General features: G+C 43.2%; 1 protein-coding gene across 1 annotated transcript in view; it reads right to left on the minus strand.

The window, feature by feature from the left end:
- Positions 1-17,986, minus strand: part of ANO4 (anoctamin 4) — a 227,783-nt gene that overhangs the window by 138,597 nt on the left and 71,200 nt on the right. The window contains exons 5-6 of the mRNA XM_060112423.1: positions 17,296-17,340; positions 6,941-7,072 (exon numbers count right to left, since the gene is read on the minus strand). Of these exons, the coding sequence (XP_059968406.1) occupies positions 6,941-7,072; positions 17,296-17,340 (177 nt within the window). The remainder of the gene's footprint in view (positions 1-6,940; positions 7,073-17,295; positions 17,341-17,986) is intronic.

Consider the following 17,986-nt stretch of genomic DNA (forward strand, 5'->3'; position numbering starts at 1 on the left):
CGGGTGGCCCCGGCCGCCAGACACACAGTTCCTGCACTCAGCAGCTCAGTCTAGCAGGGGGAGAAAGGCATGTGAGGAAATTCCATTCCAAGTTTATGTATATGTATAACTGAATCACTATGCTGTACACATGAAACTAACACAACATTATAAATCAACTAGACTCCAAAAAGTTTTATGTCAGCACTAGTGACCTCCCGGGCTGGATAATTCTTTGTTGTGGGGCTGCCGCATACTGAAGGATGTTGAACAGCATCCCTGCTCTTAGATACCAGTAGCACCCCTTAGATACCCTACCACCCCTTAGATACCAGTAGCACCCCTCACCCTAAGTTGGGACCACCAAAAATGTTTCCAGACATTGCCAAATCACTCCCCTGATTGAGAACCACTGGTTTATAACTTAGTGTTGGTTACCTCCAGCTAAAATGGAAGCTCCAGGAGGGCAGGAATCTTGGCCTATTTATTCACTGTTGATTCCCAAGCCCCCAGAACAACAACAGGCATGGAGCAGGTGAATGAAGGAATATTTATTTAAACACATGCACACACAACAAACAAACATTTCAGATTCTTCCATTAGGAAGTGATCAGTATTTAATGTCACCTCACTTTTTATGGGTTTTCATCAAAATAAAGTAATGGTAATGATAGAAGTTTTCCATTTCAGGAAGGAACATTTTTCTCTGTACCTTACACAAATATTTTTCTGAAAGGCATTTTAGAATCGATCTGTTTCTTGAAAGAATACACCGTATATATATATATATATATTATAAAAAATGACATGACTCTTTTACGCACATTTCCTTTTCTCTGTCTCCCAGCAGAAAAACTTTATTATGAGTATCGACCTTAGAAAGTAATTGCCTCAAGGGTATTACTGCTGATGCCATTTTAAGAATGAAGGGCCGTGCTACTGACGCGGGCCAACACTCACAGGCAAGGAGGAGAAGAGGAAGAAATTAATTCCTGAATGGACTTGTCCGTCACAGCCATCAGCTTCGACCAGAGTTTAATTTATCTGAGAGAGTGGCTGGGCCTGCCTGAAGGGTGGCATGTGATAAAAGACAGTAGAGAGACAGTTCTCAAGGAGGGAGGGGGTGGGATTTTGCATTCACCCTGCCAACCACCACAAGGGAAGACGTGGCACTGTCTGGAGACATTTTTGATTTTCACAACTAAGGGGAGCGGCAGGAAATTTCTATTAGCATCTGATGGATAGAAGCCATGGATACTATGAACCATCCTACAATGCACAGGCCAGGCCCCCACAGCAGAGTTATTCAGCCCAAAATATCAAAGTGCCGCGGTTGAGACATCCTGCAGCAGAGCACGACGTTGAGCAGTGTGGGACCTAGTTAGTGCCTCTCTGTCTGAATCTGAATTCCTGATCCATCACTGTCTAGTTATTCAGCAAACCTATTTCCTTTTTCCTCCTGGGCACACAGGTATTTATGTTAGCATCCCTCGAGTTAGGGGTCACTAACTGATGAGCTCAGGCCCATGAAATGTGGGCAAAAGTACTGTACCCCACTTCTAAAACTGGCCCATAAAACTTCCTACAAAATCACTCATCTCTCTTTTCCCCCCCTTCAGTAAACCAGATGGAAGGGATTTAGGGGATGGCAGAGTCACCAGACAGAAGTAGCCTGGGTACCTGAATGTCTGTACAGAGAAGGGACAATGCACCTCCCTCCTTGTGGTGACCTGCACTAGACCACGATGTGAATAACAGACAGACTTCTACAGAGTTAAACCACTGATGCTTGGGGGTTGTTCAGGCAGGTGGACTAGCCTAGCTGTGTAACCTACTGCAGGTTCCTTAACCTCTTTGTGCCTCGATTTCTTCCTCTGTTGAATGGTGATAATAATACCTCCTCTCCCATCAGGTTGCTGTGAGGATTAAAGTCTTTAAAATAGCATCTGGCATCAAATAAAGTTTTCCCATCTGTAGGACCACCTTCGGTGACACCATATAAAATGACCGACGGCACTACACATTGATTTATATAAAGGTGTGTACCCACAGGATTGCTTTTATTGCTTCCCAACATGGGTATTTGTTTGAACTAACTAGAAACTAGAAAGCTAGGCTATTTGTGTTTTAATTGAGTCTCAACTTTTAATTCTTTTGTACAATGCAGTTCAAAGTACAAAAAATTATGATTATTCCATGTTATCTTTATTACTTTTATCCTTACTTCATTTAATAGACAAGTATGAAGCATCTACTGTACACTAAGCATTGTGTTAAGTATTGGAGATATAATTGTGAGCAGAAACAGACATGGCCTATGCCTCCATGGAGTTCAAAGTTTACCTGGAGAGTTAGGCATTAATCATATAACACCCAAATAATTATAAAATCTAATATATGAAAAATGTTACATGGGAAACATTCTGCTAAAGCAAAGAGACCTGGTCTTTGGAAGGATGGGAGGAAGGCTTCCCTGGGAGGAGTCTCTGGAGCTGAGTTTTGAAGGATGAATAAGAATAAACTTGGGGAAGGGGGGAAGGAATGGGAAGAGAATGCTAGGAGAGGAAACATCATGTGCAAATGTCCTGAGGCAGAGTACATCCAAAGAACCGAGGGAGGCTGTATGTGTCTGGATCATAAGAAGTGAGGGGTGGAAGGCAGTGAAGGCAGATAAGGCTGGAGAGGCGTTGGCAGCATGGCCAGGCCATTCAAGGCCTCGTAGGTCATGCTCAATAATTTTCATATTCGTTCTAAGGTTTTTAAACTGGGTGAAGTGACATGATTAGTCGTGCATCTTTAAAACCTCATTCTGTACGCACTTAAGAGAATGGAATGGAGGTAGGCAAGGGTAGAGCCAGGGGACCTGTTATATTATTTCTGGGTTTTAGAGGTGAGAGCACGGTGGCAGAGATGGCTGGATTAAAGAGACACTTGGGACGTAAAATCACAGCCTTTGGAGATGTATTAGATGTGGGAAGCGGAGGTGAGGGAGGTGTCTAGAATAGCTTTCAGGCCTTGGTTTCAGCAACTGGACAAAAATTAGTGCCATTTACGGGACAGGGGCTAATGAAGGTGGACCACGTTTGAGGAGAAAATGTTGAGTTTGGTTTGAGATGAGTATGCAGTGAACTAACTTCACATCATCTTTATTCTTTGCTCATAATATGATTCTCCTATTTTCATTTCTATGTATTCATCTATTTTCTCATTTAACAAATCATTATTAAGTACCAACTATGGGACTCAGTGGTGATACAGATGGTCTTTCAAGGAGCTTATGGTCTAGGAGAAAGCTATGAAAATGGGTGATACTGTTAAGAGCTATGATAGGAAAAACATTATTACTTAGACATAGAAGAGCGCCCCACACCCAGAATCAGGGGTGAAGGTTGGAAATTATGGAAGGTTTTCTGGAGGAAACGTCTCTGATGCAACGTGCAAGAAGGGAGCCTAAGGGAAAGGGTATTCCAGGCAAGGGAAGAGCATGTGTAGACAGAGACAAGAGTGCACAGTTAATGAGGTCAAAGCAGCTCAGTGTGGCCAAAGCCCACAGAAGCAGGAGCTAGTGGGCCAAGCTAGGATTCTGGGTTTTATCCTAAAAGCAGAGTATTTTTAAGGCTCTTTTCCATTTTGGTCATTATTTATTAAATTTCCAATTGTCTTCTCTTTCTCCTACATTCATGTACACACACCCCTAAATTTCTATTATCCTTTTTTATTCCTAGATTAACACAATATCAAACATTCTGCAAAACTAAGAAGTCACATGAGATTATTGACTGCATTTGGAAAACCAAGAGATCATGTTATAAGTCCCAGAGCTCATTAACCAGTTACTTCTGATTACTTTAAACCCACTAAAATCACTCTCGAACCATCCTAGGGAAATCTTTTTCTAATTGTACCAAACAACTGTTTCCAACTTGACAGCCAGTGTTCTTCAAGTCTTACTTTTATACTATCATTAAAGAGATGTTGTCCATGTGGCATGACAATTTTCAAAGAGAAAGAAATCCCCCCGTCCATAACATTCAAGACACTTGTTCAATTTCTCATCTCCCAATGGCACAACAGAACTGCCTACACTATTCTCTTGGTCCCACTGAGGTCTGGTTGTTAGGTTTGCTTTGTTCCAACTGGCCCTCTGCTTTTTCCTCCTTAGTTCTCCTATCTTGAAAGCTCATTTTCCACCGATCACTCTCTTTTTTCAAACACTAATGCCAGGTTTTCTCACGCCCTACACCCCATCACAGAAAACTACTTGTGGTTTTTCAAGCACCCCATTCTGTTTCATGTCTTTATACTTTTATACATATGTTATTCTCTCTTTTTAGGATGTGCTTCTCCCTTACCTACCTGGACAACTGTCATCCTTCAAGATCCATCTCAAACATCTTCTTCTTGTGACTCACCCTCATCTCTTACCAACCTCCTTCCAAATCTGGAGGATGGAGCACTCCTTCTTTTAAGTCACACCCAACATACTGTCTACAATTACTTAAAATGGTGTACTCTCAGAGGAATGGATAAAGAATATTCCTCAGCCATAAAAAGAACAAAACAATGCCACTGGCAGCAACATGGATGGACCTAGAGATGATCATACTAAGTGAAGTAAGTCAGACAGAGAAAGACAAGTATCATATGATATCACTCATATCATAAAATTAGGGGAACCTAATTTTTAAAATGATAAATGACGTTACTTACAAAACAGAAACAGACTCACGCATTTTGAAAACAAACTTATGGTTACCAAAGGGGAAAGGGGGGTGAGGGAGGGATAAATCAGGAGCTTGGGATTAATATATACACACTACTATATATAAAACAGATAACCAACAAGGACCTACTGTATAGCACAGGGAACTCTCCTCAGTATTCTGTAATAACCTATATGGGAAAAGAATCTGAAGAAGAATGAATATATGTGTAACTGCATCACTATGCTGTACACCTGAAACTAACACAACATTGTAAATCAACTGGACTCCAACAAAATTTAAAATAAAATAAAATGATCTATTTACCAGGTAAGGTCAAGGCTGTGTCTAATTTATCTTTATATCCCCTGTACCAAGACAGTGTCTGGCAAGAAGCTGGCATCAAATTAGTGACCGCTGAATGAATCAATAATTCAGTGAGTGAATACCAAAACATGTCAAAAAAGCTTCTCAAATATATGTGAGAGATGACTGAATACCGCCATCCCACATGCTATCATCTCTCATTTATTATATAGTTTAAAGTACCTGTAAAGGTATGATTCTCAGTTCTAGTCCCTAAAGATCCTGATGGGTGCCCAGGTGCTTCTGATTTTGAGAACCCTCCTGAGAAACTCTGTTCTAAAGCCAGAACATTAGGAAACATAACCAGCATGAAAATGAGTAGGAAATCTTCCTCTTCCATTTACCTGTGTCCCTTTGAAGTAAAACAAACCCCAGGCACACAACATATATTTCATTGATTCTTCCACCCAGCCATCCATCTAAAATTTTTGAGACCCTCCTACACTGTGCCAGGTACTCTCTCGAGCGAGTAAGATGCAAAGTGAAAACCTGCATGTAAACCAGACTCTCCAGGAGGATTTAAAAACAAACAACCACCCACTTGTGTAAGAAACTTCAAGATGAACAACACAGGCACAGTGAGGGTTTAAGTTAAGAGTGGGAACACATCAGCTTTCATCTGTCTTTTTCTTTTCAGAAAACATGCTAGGTCCTGATCTCTGAGTTAACATGAAATCTCGCTCAGTTCTTATTTCCCGTGGAGGATTTAACTAGGATTCTGAGGCTGGGCTCTGAGTTTCACGTCTTCTTCAATAACCCTTTTAAACATTGACATAATGGGGCTTGTTTGGCATCAATCCTAACCTGATCCAAAGTTTGGCTATTTCAGTAGTTTATGGAGTTGCTTCCCGTGCATTATACGTTTTGATGCAGAGCATCTACTCTTTGATTTTTCTTCCCTCCTTCGCCCTCTAGAAGTCCACAGGCTTTAACTGATTTTCTGTTGCTGAAATGTGCCCCCAGCTTGCACTCCCTGCAACTGCCATTTGGTTTATTTTTTTCTCAAAGTTGGCAACCTATTTTTAAAAAAAATCTGTCACCCCTTTTCTTCCCTTCAGGTAAGTCATTTTTACTGAGGCTGTTATTATATGGCTGGAACAGGGAGAGCCAGGAATTCCTGAAGCCTGGCTGGGAGCAAGGCCAGGCTGACTTGATTTATCCTCCTTTTAAGAGGCTGTCTTTGCCTGCTTGTTTACAGCCTTTGGCATGGTTTTCTCTCCTACCACCGACCCTGCCATCCGGCCATGATTTCTTGTCAAATCAGAAGCTTCAGAGTTAATTCTTTATCACTTTCACAATTCCTCAAATACTCCATTACTTAGCTAACCTCCCTCCCCCAACCACACATGTAAAAAGTGACAAATTACTGTTCAGAGACTGACAGATGAGCCAGGAAGCCGGCTGCTAGGTTTTGTGGCTTTTCCTGGGGCAACTTGGTGAGTTGTTAAACAAAGGGAAACTGAAAGGTGAACCGAGTTGTTGCTTTTTTTTAACTCAACAATCCCTCTTTTTAACAGGGCAAGGTATAGACCAGCTTCCTTACCTGCTGGCTCAAGGCAGATGAGCCTTCAGGGGGCTCCAAGCACTGGGCTTTGGCGAAGCCACAAGACAGAAGTCTGGGTCTCTGAATCACCACGCAGAAGGTGGTTCACCAACACACACACGAACGAGCATTCAATTGTGTTAAGTCGCTGAGACGTGGGGATTGTCTGTTAGAGCAGTTTGCTTACCCTGACTAATATAAAGGGGATATGAACACTCACAGGACTATCACGGGAGAAGGGCACTACGCTGTTCCTTCCACGGGCCAAGGAATCAAAGGCGCGCAGAGAGGGCTCTACCACAGCTGCGTGTCCTTAGTACGACAAGGGCTTTCACGGGAAACACTCACTGGTGGATCCTTTGCTGGCTGAAAGGGGCAGTGTAGCAGTCACTCTCCTCCAGGTCTGGCAGTGTCTCCTTGTCCAGCCTCATTGGCTTCTTAGGTAACCATCTCCGAAAACTGCTTATTTGTTTATCGATCCTGTGGTACATGAAAGGCAAGACCAAAGGGTACAGCATGTCAGCATTGCCCCAAAACACGGGAGGGAAGTCTCCACAGAGCCGTAAATATGACCCACACACTCTGGGCATGCTCACTGCACTCACGAAACTCCCACTCAACAGACAGAAAGAAGAGAGCCGAGACTCAGTGTTCTTGGGATTTCACCAAGGGGCTTTGATATGATTGTCCATGATATCACAGCTGTGAGTCATATGTCTACACATGCCAGTGAATGACCAAGGAACAGAACAAGGCTGGAAAGCTCTGGAAAGGAAGTGGACAGTCCCTTAAGCAAAGCAGCTGAGACCTTAACTTTGTCCATCCTGCAGATTCCAGAAACTCATTGTGTGCTTGGAAAATCTCCCCATCTGAGGTCAGGGAAGAGCTGTAGCTATAGTTAGCTTTGACAGAGGGGTGACAGTGCATACCAGGGGGTGGACTGTGCACAGAGAACCCAATGTCACGATTTGCTTCCTGCCCCTCACGCCTTCCCCAAGCAGCCTCACAGCAGATGGCATGCTGTTTAACTTGCATGTCTCTTTTCAAGCTAAGATATGAAAGTTCTCCAGGTGCTGGGGCATCATGACACACACGTGTCACTCTGGCCAGGGCACACGATGATGCCAAGCCAAGGGAAACAACACTGTCTCCAAAGTGGTTTTCAAGCCATGGTTTACCCCCTGGCTACCTCCCTGTTCCCTCTGATTTCTGCTGATGAAAACATCTGGCTTCCAAGTGACCAGATTCTCACCCACTCACAGCCAACCATTAGAAGGAGCAAATACCACAGCAGACTTTTAAATGGTTATGCTACCTCAGGTATCTGTACCCCTGAAATGTTTTTTCTCCAAGGGTACATATCAAATAGCATCTCTGTGAAGCAGACTGAACAGGTTACCATTTGCGTTTTACACATCACAAAAGAGACCCACGGCAGGGGTGATTATCCAGCCCGAGAATAAAGCCAGAACCAAATTGCAGATTCTGCACTCTTGATTTTAAAGATCACCCCCATCAAAGTAGTTGATAATGGAACTCTTCACTTAGGGGCTATTCAAGGGACACATTTCTCTGGGGATGAAAATCTTTAAATGCCTTCTAAGTCTATTAACCGAAAACATATGGAATTTGGGTATGTTTTGTTTCTTTTCCCAATTAAAATCATTTACATGGCAATTCATCCTTTTCCGTGAAACTCTCAGCTGAAGGGATTATTTTTTATATAACCAATCAACTCCAAAGTGAAAAATAACAGTAAACTTCTCTTCTACCACCTTTTATCCTCAGCACTGTTCCAGCCTCACCACAACCACCCCCCCCCACACTGCCTGATGGTGGCTGTCCTTTTTCCAGAGTCCCTGAAAGTTCAAACTGGAAAGAATCCTCCAGCTTCCTTAAGACCCTCCTCTCCAAGAGGACCTGTCCCCACCACATATACACACACAGAAGTAAAGACCCTACTCAGGGTCATATACCCAGAAAAGAATAATAGATTAGAATGGCCCAAAGGCTGAAGAAAGGGAAAAAGTTCCCATCTCCTTCATCCTTCAAGTCCACCCCATTCCCCCATCATCTCTTTAAAGACACTTAAAATACAGTGAGATGATAAGCTTCAGAGAGGTGATACGACACAGTGGTTGAGAACATGAACTCTGAGGCTGGAGTGCCCAGATTCAAGCCCTGGCTCTGTAATTATTAGCAGTGTGACCTTGGGCAAGTTATTTAACTTTGCCATGTCTCAATTTCCTTATCTGTAAAATGGGCATGATAATGATGCTCAATTCATAGGGTTGTGATGATTAACTGATTGATACGTATACAAAGTCTCCAGAACGGCATCTGGTGCACAGTGAACACTGGCTATTTTCACTATCTTTTCTTTTCTCCCAAAGACAAGAATTTGAGCAACCAGTTTGCCTCTTAACATTTTTGACCTTCTGCCTTTCAATTCAAAAGGTTAATTATGCTTCACCGGCATCTATCACTCGTCCAAGTTCAATGATATAGTCCTTAAATTAGACTTCCTAGGTTAAGCTGGTTGCCTTCCCTGTGGCTGTTGGCTTTATTTCATCTGATTGCCTTAAAAGTTGTTCACGAAAGAAGACTTTGGCCCAGAGGTTTTCCGTAATAGAGCTTTCACCTCCCACATCTCTCCAGTCTGCAGCACTAATCGGATTACACTTTGCAAAATTCGCATTCTCACAGAATCTGGGCTCTGCGTGCAATGACTATGAATTAAATCCAGATGGGTACAGTGCTCAGTGTGGATAAAAACAAAGCTGTAAAAATTCAGGCATAAATACTCCACGGGAATGAAATGGTAGCTTTCAGCAACCAGCTTGTGGCACCACAATTTAAGTGAAATGTGGAGATGGTGGAGAGAGAGAACAGAGTATGAAAGTGATTCGTTCATTGAAAAATGAGGGTGGGGGGGAAAGGAAGTGAGGGGAGGCTGCTTGGCATGGTGGAAAGGAGCTGGGATTTGTCCTTGGAATGCCTAAATCCTGGCTCTGTTGCTTATCAGCTGTGTGACCTTCCACAAATCACTCACCTTTCTGAGCTTTATTTTTCAAGGGTTTTAAAATTGGATCATTACGATCATCATCATCTTATTGACCTCACAGCGTTGCTAGGAGGCTTATAAAAGAGGACGTGCATGAAATGCTTTGAAGAAGCTGTTAGGCAGAGAGCAGTGTTATTAATAACTCCTTGAGGACCATGGAGGCTAATGTAAAAGGGATGGAAAGGGGAGGAAGTGGGCTTTTGAAACACTATGGTAGAAGAAAGATATTCAAAAGATATCTTAAAAACAAGCCCCCTGAGACACTAACTGGGGGTGGAGGGTGTGAAGCAGCCTTCATCGGGGCAGCCTGAGAAGAAACAGGGAGACAAAGCAGGGGCTGCCTTGGTCCCATCACATATGCCAGTCCAGGCTGTGTGCTCACAATGACAGAAAAAATGTTCCAATGGGATCCACAGTTTGTGTTCTCTTCTGGTTGGCAGAATGGCCCCCCAAAGATTTCTGCACCCTAATCCTGGAACCTGTAAATGTGTTGTGTGACATGGCAAAGGGACTTTGCAGGTGTAAGGTGATGGGCCTTAAATTAAGGAGAGCATCCTGGATTACTCAGAGGGACCCATTTAATCACTAAGCCATTTAATAGCAGAGAACTTTCTCTGGCTGGAGACAGGAGAGATGAGGCAAAAGGGAGGTCAGAGAGATTCAAAGCATGAGAAGGATTCAACCGGCCACAGCAGGCTTTGAAGATGAAGGGGGCCAGGAGCCAGGGAGTGTAGGCAGCCTCTAGAAGCTGAGAAAGACCTTTGGTTAACAGCCAGTCAGGAAACAGAGACCCCAGTGCTACGACTGCATGGAACTGAACTGTGCCAGCCACCTGGCTGAGCCTGGAAGCCAATTCTTCCCCCAGCGCCTGCAAAGAAGAGCCCGGCTGGCTGATTTCAGCCAGTGAGACCCCAAGCAGAGAAACCAGTTGAAACCTCCCCCAGCCCAGACTTGTGACTTGGAGAATTGAGATAATAAATTTGTGTTGTTCTATGCCGCTAAGTGCGAGAATGTATTGTAACAGCAATGGGAGACTAACACACCTCTCCGGTCTTGGGTCCGTCTTTCCCTTGAGACCCGACCTTGGCTAGCCAGGTCCCCATGGGCTGAGACTGACGTCCTACACGTTGCCCCTACCTCCCAGGTAGGTGGCTCGGGGAACAAGGGTCTGTCCCTCTGTGGCAGGATGAGATGAATGGTCACTCTTCCACAAACCCACTCCTGTCCCCAAACTGTGCCACTCAGACATCAGGGAGGATCCCCTTCCACCTTGCAAAGGAAAGACACATAGTGCAAAAGCCACCAGGCTGGAAAGCATGAGACTTAAGCTGGGTGCCTGGGACAAGCCTTTTATCCCTTTTTTCCTCACGGGGCCTTAGTATCCTCATCTCTAAGATGAAAACTCAGATGCCTTCTCAATACGTGGTGGCGACTTCAGCAATAATATCTTGGCTATACCATTTTAAACAAACAAGTTAATAAAGAGTTTTCCTTTAGGGATGTCTCTGGCGGTCCAGTGATTAAAATTCTGCGCTTCCACTGCAGGGGGGTGTGGGTTCGATCCCTGGCTGGGGAACGAAGATCCTGCATGCTGAGGTCAAAAAAAGAGCTTTCCTAAAGTGGATAGCTAGCGGGAAGCAGCTGCATAACACAGGGAGATCAGCTCGGTGCTTTGTGACCACCTAGAGGGGAGGGATAGGGAGGGTGGGAGGGAGGGAGATGCGAGAGGGAAGGGATATGGGAACAGATGTATATGTATAACTGATTCACTTTATTATAAAGCAGAAACTAATAAAAAAATAAAATAAAAGTGCTTGGTACAGTGTCTGGAACACAGTAAATAAATAAATGTTAGTCATTATTTTTTTTAAAAAAAGAGCTTTCCTTTTCAAGAGGCACAATGGATAACCTTTCATATAGAATGACGACTCTGGAGTCAGCTGGGAAGTGGATTCACATCGTCATTGCCCAGAATGAAAATGGTGAGTGCCACGCTGGGGAAGGGACTAAACTCCTCTGAGCTAATGTACCCATTACCTAAGGAAGTGGTAAGGACAATGCATAAGTGTTTGCACAATGCCTTGGATGGACAAAATGCTCAGTTAAGTAGTGGTTTCTAGGATGAAGAAAATGATGATGACAATGAACTTTTATTTACCGAGTTCTCAGCAGACGTGCAAGAGCTATGATTCTCCCTTGTATATTGAGGCCTGTGCTTCCGTGTCCCACAAACATCCCTAAACAGGCAATCCTGAAATTTACTTAGGCCTGTAAAAGTCAAGAAACCAACTAACCAGGAAGCACCCTGTCGGTCTCTCCAACATAGGAGTAGGGTTTACTTAGTAAAGTCTCCTCTGACGGGGGAAAAGAGAAAACGTCAGCTTAATGATGGAGCACTGACTTTGGTTGGATACACTGTCACTTTGTTCCATTTCTGCCATTTACTGAGCAAAAGCTGTCTCACAGACCACACAGGCAACTCAATAAAGATGGATCATCCACTTGGGTATTTGTGGCCTTGACTTGCCAAGTTAATATCTAGACTAAAAGGTGAGTTACTTTCTTAAGAAAGTGGTTCTGATGGTAAGTCCAGGGTCCTTGACCAAATGCCGGTTCATGACAGGTGAGGTTCTGCACAGCGAAAAGAGCTGCAAGCCCAGCACAATCACAGACACATGGGCACAGACCTGCCACTTCTCCCAGGCTGTGCCTTGGAAATGTGCCTTGGGAAAGTCCTGGTTAAAACAACTTGACCTCAGTTATCTCAGTTGTAAAGGGGAGACAATCCTACCCACCTTCAGGAGTGGTGATGATTACAGAAAAGGCCACATGCAAAGGACTTCACCCCTAACAGGCTAACCTGTCTGCAGGCTTTTATAAATCACTGGCTGTGCACAGAGTCCCAACCTGGATGCTGAGGGTATATCCTGAAGAAGCAGAAAACGAGGGCCTTTCCCTGGAGCCACTGACAACCCAGGAGGGAGTTTGTACTAATGACAACTTAAGTAGGCTGAATTAAATGAAACAGGCTACTTCAGAGACACCTGCTTTTCCCCAGACCAGAATATTATAATAATAGCATCAGGTTTTGAACAGTTAGATTACATTTTCAGAGATAATATGCCCAGAGAGCACCTACAGATGAGTGGTTTTCTTTTTTTTAATTTAATGGAGGCACCATACACAGGCTTACATTGCAGGAAATGAAGCCCTCCTGGATGGATAACAGACAACAGGAGGCTTGCATTTCTTTTTCCCCTTCTCAGAGCCAAGTCTCCTGTATTTGCAGCCTCTCCTTGGATCGTTAGGGATCTTGGGAAGCTACTGCCAATCTTTTAGGTCACAAGGCTGCTAACTGGGGCACAGATTAGAAGAGTCCAAAGGGTTTGGAACATTTACGTATGTTAATTTGTTTAAGATGAGGATGGAAACATCCAAGCCATTTTGTCATGTTGCCTGTATACTCATCTGATAAGATTACGACTGCACTGAGTGTATAATGCAGGAGGGACCAGCATTCATTCTGCCAAGCACCGCGAAGGAGAACAGCAGGCAGGATGTGTACGGGGGCGTGGAGGAAAAAGGAATGAGTAGTAATGAGACGGCAGCTACAAGCCACCCACAGTCAACAGATTTATTACTTTGTAAGCATAGCTTCTGCAGATTATATTTGTACGATCTGGTGAAGGCCAAAAAATAATAATAATAAGGCAGAAGAACGATGATAAATTTCCTTTCCTGACTGGATAGGTCATTTGTAATACCTGTAAGTCTGCCCAAAGGTACGTGTTGAAGTAGCCTTTAATAGACCAAGTATGTGAATGAAAAGAGCCTTTACTCCAGAAATACATATCTGAATTACATGAGTGTGCTTTATGATGTCAGGTGACCTTTCATAAATAAAGATATTTGTGAAATGACGCTCTATTTTTCTGCCTGCTCAGAAACTTCACAATTTCTAATTCATTTCTCTTATCCTGAAAGGAGGTAGGTTTGTTTCAAGGGTGCTTTCACAGATTAATGAAGTGAAATATCATTTGTAAGGATGAAACTAAAAGCTAAATTAAATATCCATACATAGCACGACATGAGAACTTTAGAATACTGGAAGTCAATATTTTACTGCTGATGTACAACTAGGATAACAAGTTATAGATGTGCCCTTCAATTTGTAATGTCATCCCTGGCTACAAAGAGACACACACTCTTCATCATCTAAGTCAGGCTGTTCTGAGGTGAAGAGAAGAGTTAAAGTAGATACAAAATTTTCTGACAAACTGCATTTAAAAAGTTGCACCAGACACTGGGCTTCAATAAGTTATACCACCAAAGTGATGTCCCAGATTTAATCCTATGTGGTAAGCAGTAAAGCTTAAGAGGTCATTCTGAATCAGTGTGTCATAAAACCATAGTTCGGACTTTTTTCCCCTTTATTTTGACCCAGAGTTTTTCGGTGCTTCCTAAGGCCTAGATTTTTCTACAGTTGTAATGTGTGCACTTAAGTAGTATCAACTATTTTTTTTAACATCTTTATTGGAGTATAATTGCTTTACAATGGTGTGTTAGTTTCTGCTTTATAACAAAGTGAATCAGCTATACAGATACATATATCCCCATATCCCCTCCCTCTTGCATCTCCCTCCCACCCTCCCTATCCCACCCCTCTAGGTGGCCACGAAGCACTGAGCTGATCTCCCTGTGCTATGCAGCTGCTTCCCACTAGCTATCCATTTTACATTTGGTAGTGTTTATGTGTCCATGCCTCTCTCTCACTTCGTCCCAGCTTACCCTTCCCCCTCCCCATGTCCTCAAGTCCATTCTCTACTAAGGAAGTAGCATCAACTTTTTCAGGCCAAAAATTAGTATTTAGTAAGCTGTTCTTCCAGTTCCAGAAACAAGGATTTCCCCAGCTCTTATTCACTCCCAGCCTCCCTTCTATAAACATAGAGTACATATGATGAGTCACATGGTTGCAGCCTCCTCTGTGTTCCTCCTCTTGCTCCTGTTCTAAATCCCATCCCCTTTCTCTCTTCTTGTCACAAAACTTATCAAGGTAGTAGTGACCCCTCACTGCCTCTGATTCATCAGGATGCTGTCCATTCTCCACCAGCTGTAATTTGGCTTCTATTACCCTCTACTCTGTAGTCATCATTCTCAAAATGTACTAGTTCCAGACCAGCAACATCAGCATCACTCGGGATCTTGATACAAGTGCAAATTCTTGAGCCTCACCTGTGGGGAATGGGCCCAGCGATACGAGTATTAAAAAGCCCTGCAGGTGATCCTGATGCATGCTAAAGTTTGAGAACCACCACTCCATGGAGACTGCTAGCACGGTGGTTACCATGGTGACCAAAAATCAATTCTCATCTCTCATCCTTCATCAGTAGCTGAAGAACACCCCTTCCTATGGGAACTCATACGTGGTGCCTTTGACACTGCCCTCCCTTAGTTCTCCTCCTACTTCTTCAATTGTTCCTTTTCATCCTCCCCCATCTCTTCCTGTCTCCTCAAAGCAGATTTTCTGAGCAATTGCTACTGGTCCTCTTCTCTTCACTCCCTGCATCGTTTCCTGGGAAATTCCATCTACTCCCCTGGCTCAGGTCAGGACCTCTATGGCTCTGTCTCCCAAACTGGGTTCTCTAGCGTCACCTCTAGCTTCAACTGCTGTGCCATCAGTTTCAAAAGCCTTCAGGACACCAACACCTCGAAGACCTACTGTGAGTCAATGTAGAATTATTAAACCAAAATTCACCACCTTCCTTGCCACACCTGTATCTCTCTGAATTTCTACTCTTCTTTTGCCTCCCGATCCCTTAATACGGAAACCTCTTTCTGTCCGCCACCATCTCTTGATTTCCAAATACCTGCTAAGTCCTTTTGCCTATAAGTTCACAATCTTTCTCATATATTTTGCTGTTTACTTTGTAGAGTATCTTTTGGCTATTCAGGGAGAACTACAATCTGAGTGTTGTAGAGTGAAAGCTAAAGAGAGAGAGATTTTGACTTATTTTAAGGAAGCACTTTCTAAGACAGGTGTTCACAGATGGGTTCAGGAATATGCTGTCTCCAGAGATGTTCAAACAGAGGCTGCCTGATGATATAGCAGAGGTTCAAGTAGCCGATGAGTGGTTAGACTTGATGACATTTGATATCCCTCCAACCCCGAGATTATATGGGTCCTTTTATCACCATTTTCTTTCAAGCCCTCACCTGTTCCCCATAGTGTGAGCAAATGTTTCAGTCCCCAGTCTATGTCTGACACTTCAGGCAGTCCTGGTTTTTCTATACTTTTCTTTGTAGTCTCCTTTTCCCCCAAGCAAATTCTCATACCTGTGTATGGAGATTCATTCATTCATTTGCCCCACCTACTACATGCTAGGTGCTGGAGACAAAGAATTGGATGAGCCATCCTTGCCTTCATATACCTTCCAGGTGGAGAGTTGGACATCTACATCATAGATTACAGCACAGGCCCAGTAATCTGTGTTTTAATAAGCCCTCCAGGTGATTCTGATGCTGGCTAAAGTTTGAGAACTACTGAAATAGGCTAAAGTGTGCACCAAGTTTTTGTAGAAGGTCATTATGTGAAAAGGGATTCGTCTCATCGTGGTGAATCCAAATGCCATGGCAACTGCCTGATGAAAGAAGGATTGCTAATAAGGATGCTGCTCAGGGAAATTTTTGGAAACCACGTCTTAGTTTCTTTAAAAGCCCATTCTCATGTCATACTTTGTTGAGTGCACGGGTACTTGAGTAACTCACTAAAATATATCAACTACTCTTCTACTTATCCTTCTGCATAGCACATAAACAGAGTGAATAGGAATCTTAAATCTCACAGAACTGAACTCTAAGATTTTCAGACAAATGCAATGGTATCCAAGTTTAACTATCAGCTCAGCTCAGGGTGAATGGTTACATAAGACCAATTAAAAGCTTGAAATTAGAATGCCAATGATCACCACAGAGTCAAATTAAAGGACATCACTGATGCCTCCCCTTGATCCCTGGCTTCTCAAAAAACAAGGAGAAACAAGCTTAGGAAGGATTCATAGCACAGTAAAGGAAATCTTCATCCAGTAGTATTTTTTGGGAGGAGGGGTAAAAAGAGGGTAGGAGGGCTTCTGAATAAGGTCGTACATCTGCCGACTTTATTAACAAACTATTACTAACATAGGCGGACCCCACCCATGGAGGGCCAAGAAGCCATCTGCTTTTTGAGAGGGTGAGTCTCTGCACTTAGATTTCAAGTTACATATGGCAGAGGGAGGAGTCTGTGTGCGGAAAAGAGTAACATTCAGACCAAAGATGCTTTCTAAACAGCGGGTCTTTCTGGTAATTTATCTAATAGAATGGGGAGAAAAAAACCCCCAAACCCAGCCTCAATAGACCTGCAGATAAATTCTGTCCGCCCAAGTGTGAAGTCACAGGGAAGAATCTAAGAGGAACATTTCCATCTTTGCTTTTTTTTTTCCCCTAGGCTATTTCCCTAACCTGAAATAGCGGTTTTTGGCCCGGCAGCCAGCTTTCCCATGGGACAAAGGCCCACCTTCCCCAGCTTGTATTCCTTGTCACTGTCGGAGCACACAGGCCAACAGCTAAAACAAACGCCATCATGACAGAGCATGCTACTAACCTGCTCATGAACTTGTACCGGCAGGGCAGGTAATAGATTTTTCTCCTGGAAGAACAGCAAAAATGAAGCCAGTCGAGAAGAAAACCCATCGTCAGTTACAGTTTGAACTAGCAAGGAAGGAAAGGAGATTGAAGATAGAAGCCTGTAAGAGGTGAAGAAGAAAAAACTAAAAAGAGATTAACAGTGAGAAATGTAGTGGGAACGGAGGGCATGCATTTTTTGAGTCATGAAATCATATGAAATCGTTTCCATTGATATCGCCCCCTCTCCGTGTTACCATCATTGTTTATGGCTGCTCTTTGCCTACAGAAACTGTGCAGAGCAATAATTTGGAGCAATTGGTATTTGTAGGAATTCGGCTGAGGTCAGCTCTTTTTTCAGGATGCCGAGATGGATTGCCAGCCTGCTGGCAACATACATAATTTAGTGGGCACAGGATTACATTCACTAATATTTATATAGCACTTTAAGTTTAGAGAATGCTTCTCTCATCTGATATAGACAAGGGTAATATAAAAATACATATTTATATTTTACAATCAGTATGGGAAGGACACTAACAAAGAAGCATCAACATCCTGCTGCAAAAAAAACCACACTAGAACATACTGCCTAACCACTGGCCCTCATATAGGTGAATTAAAGAGATGAACCAAGGAATCCTGGAAAAAAATCTTTTTAAAAATCAGAC

Source organism: Mesoplodon densirostris, chromosome 11 (genome assembly GCF_025265405.1).
Source record: "Mesoplodon densirostris isolate mMesDen1 chromosome 11, mMesDen1 primary haplotype, whole genome shotgun sequence".
In the NCBI taxonomy this organism is placed as follows: Eukaryota; Metazoa; Chordata; class Mammalia; order Artiodactyla; family Ziphiidae; genus Mesoplodon; species Mesoplodon densirostris.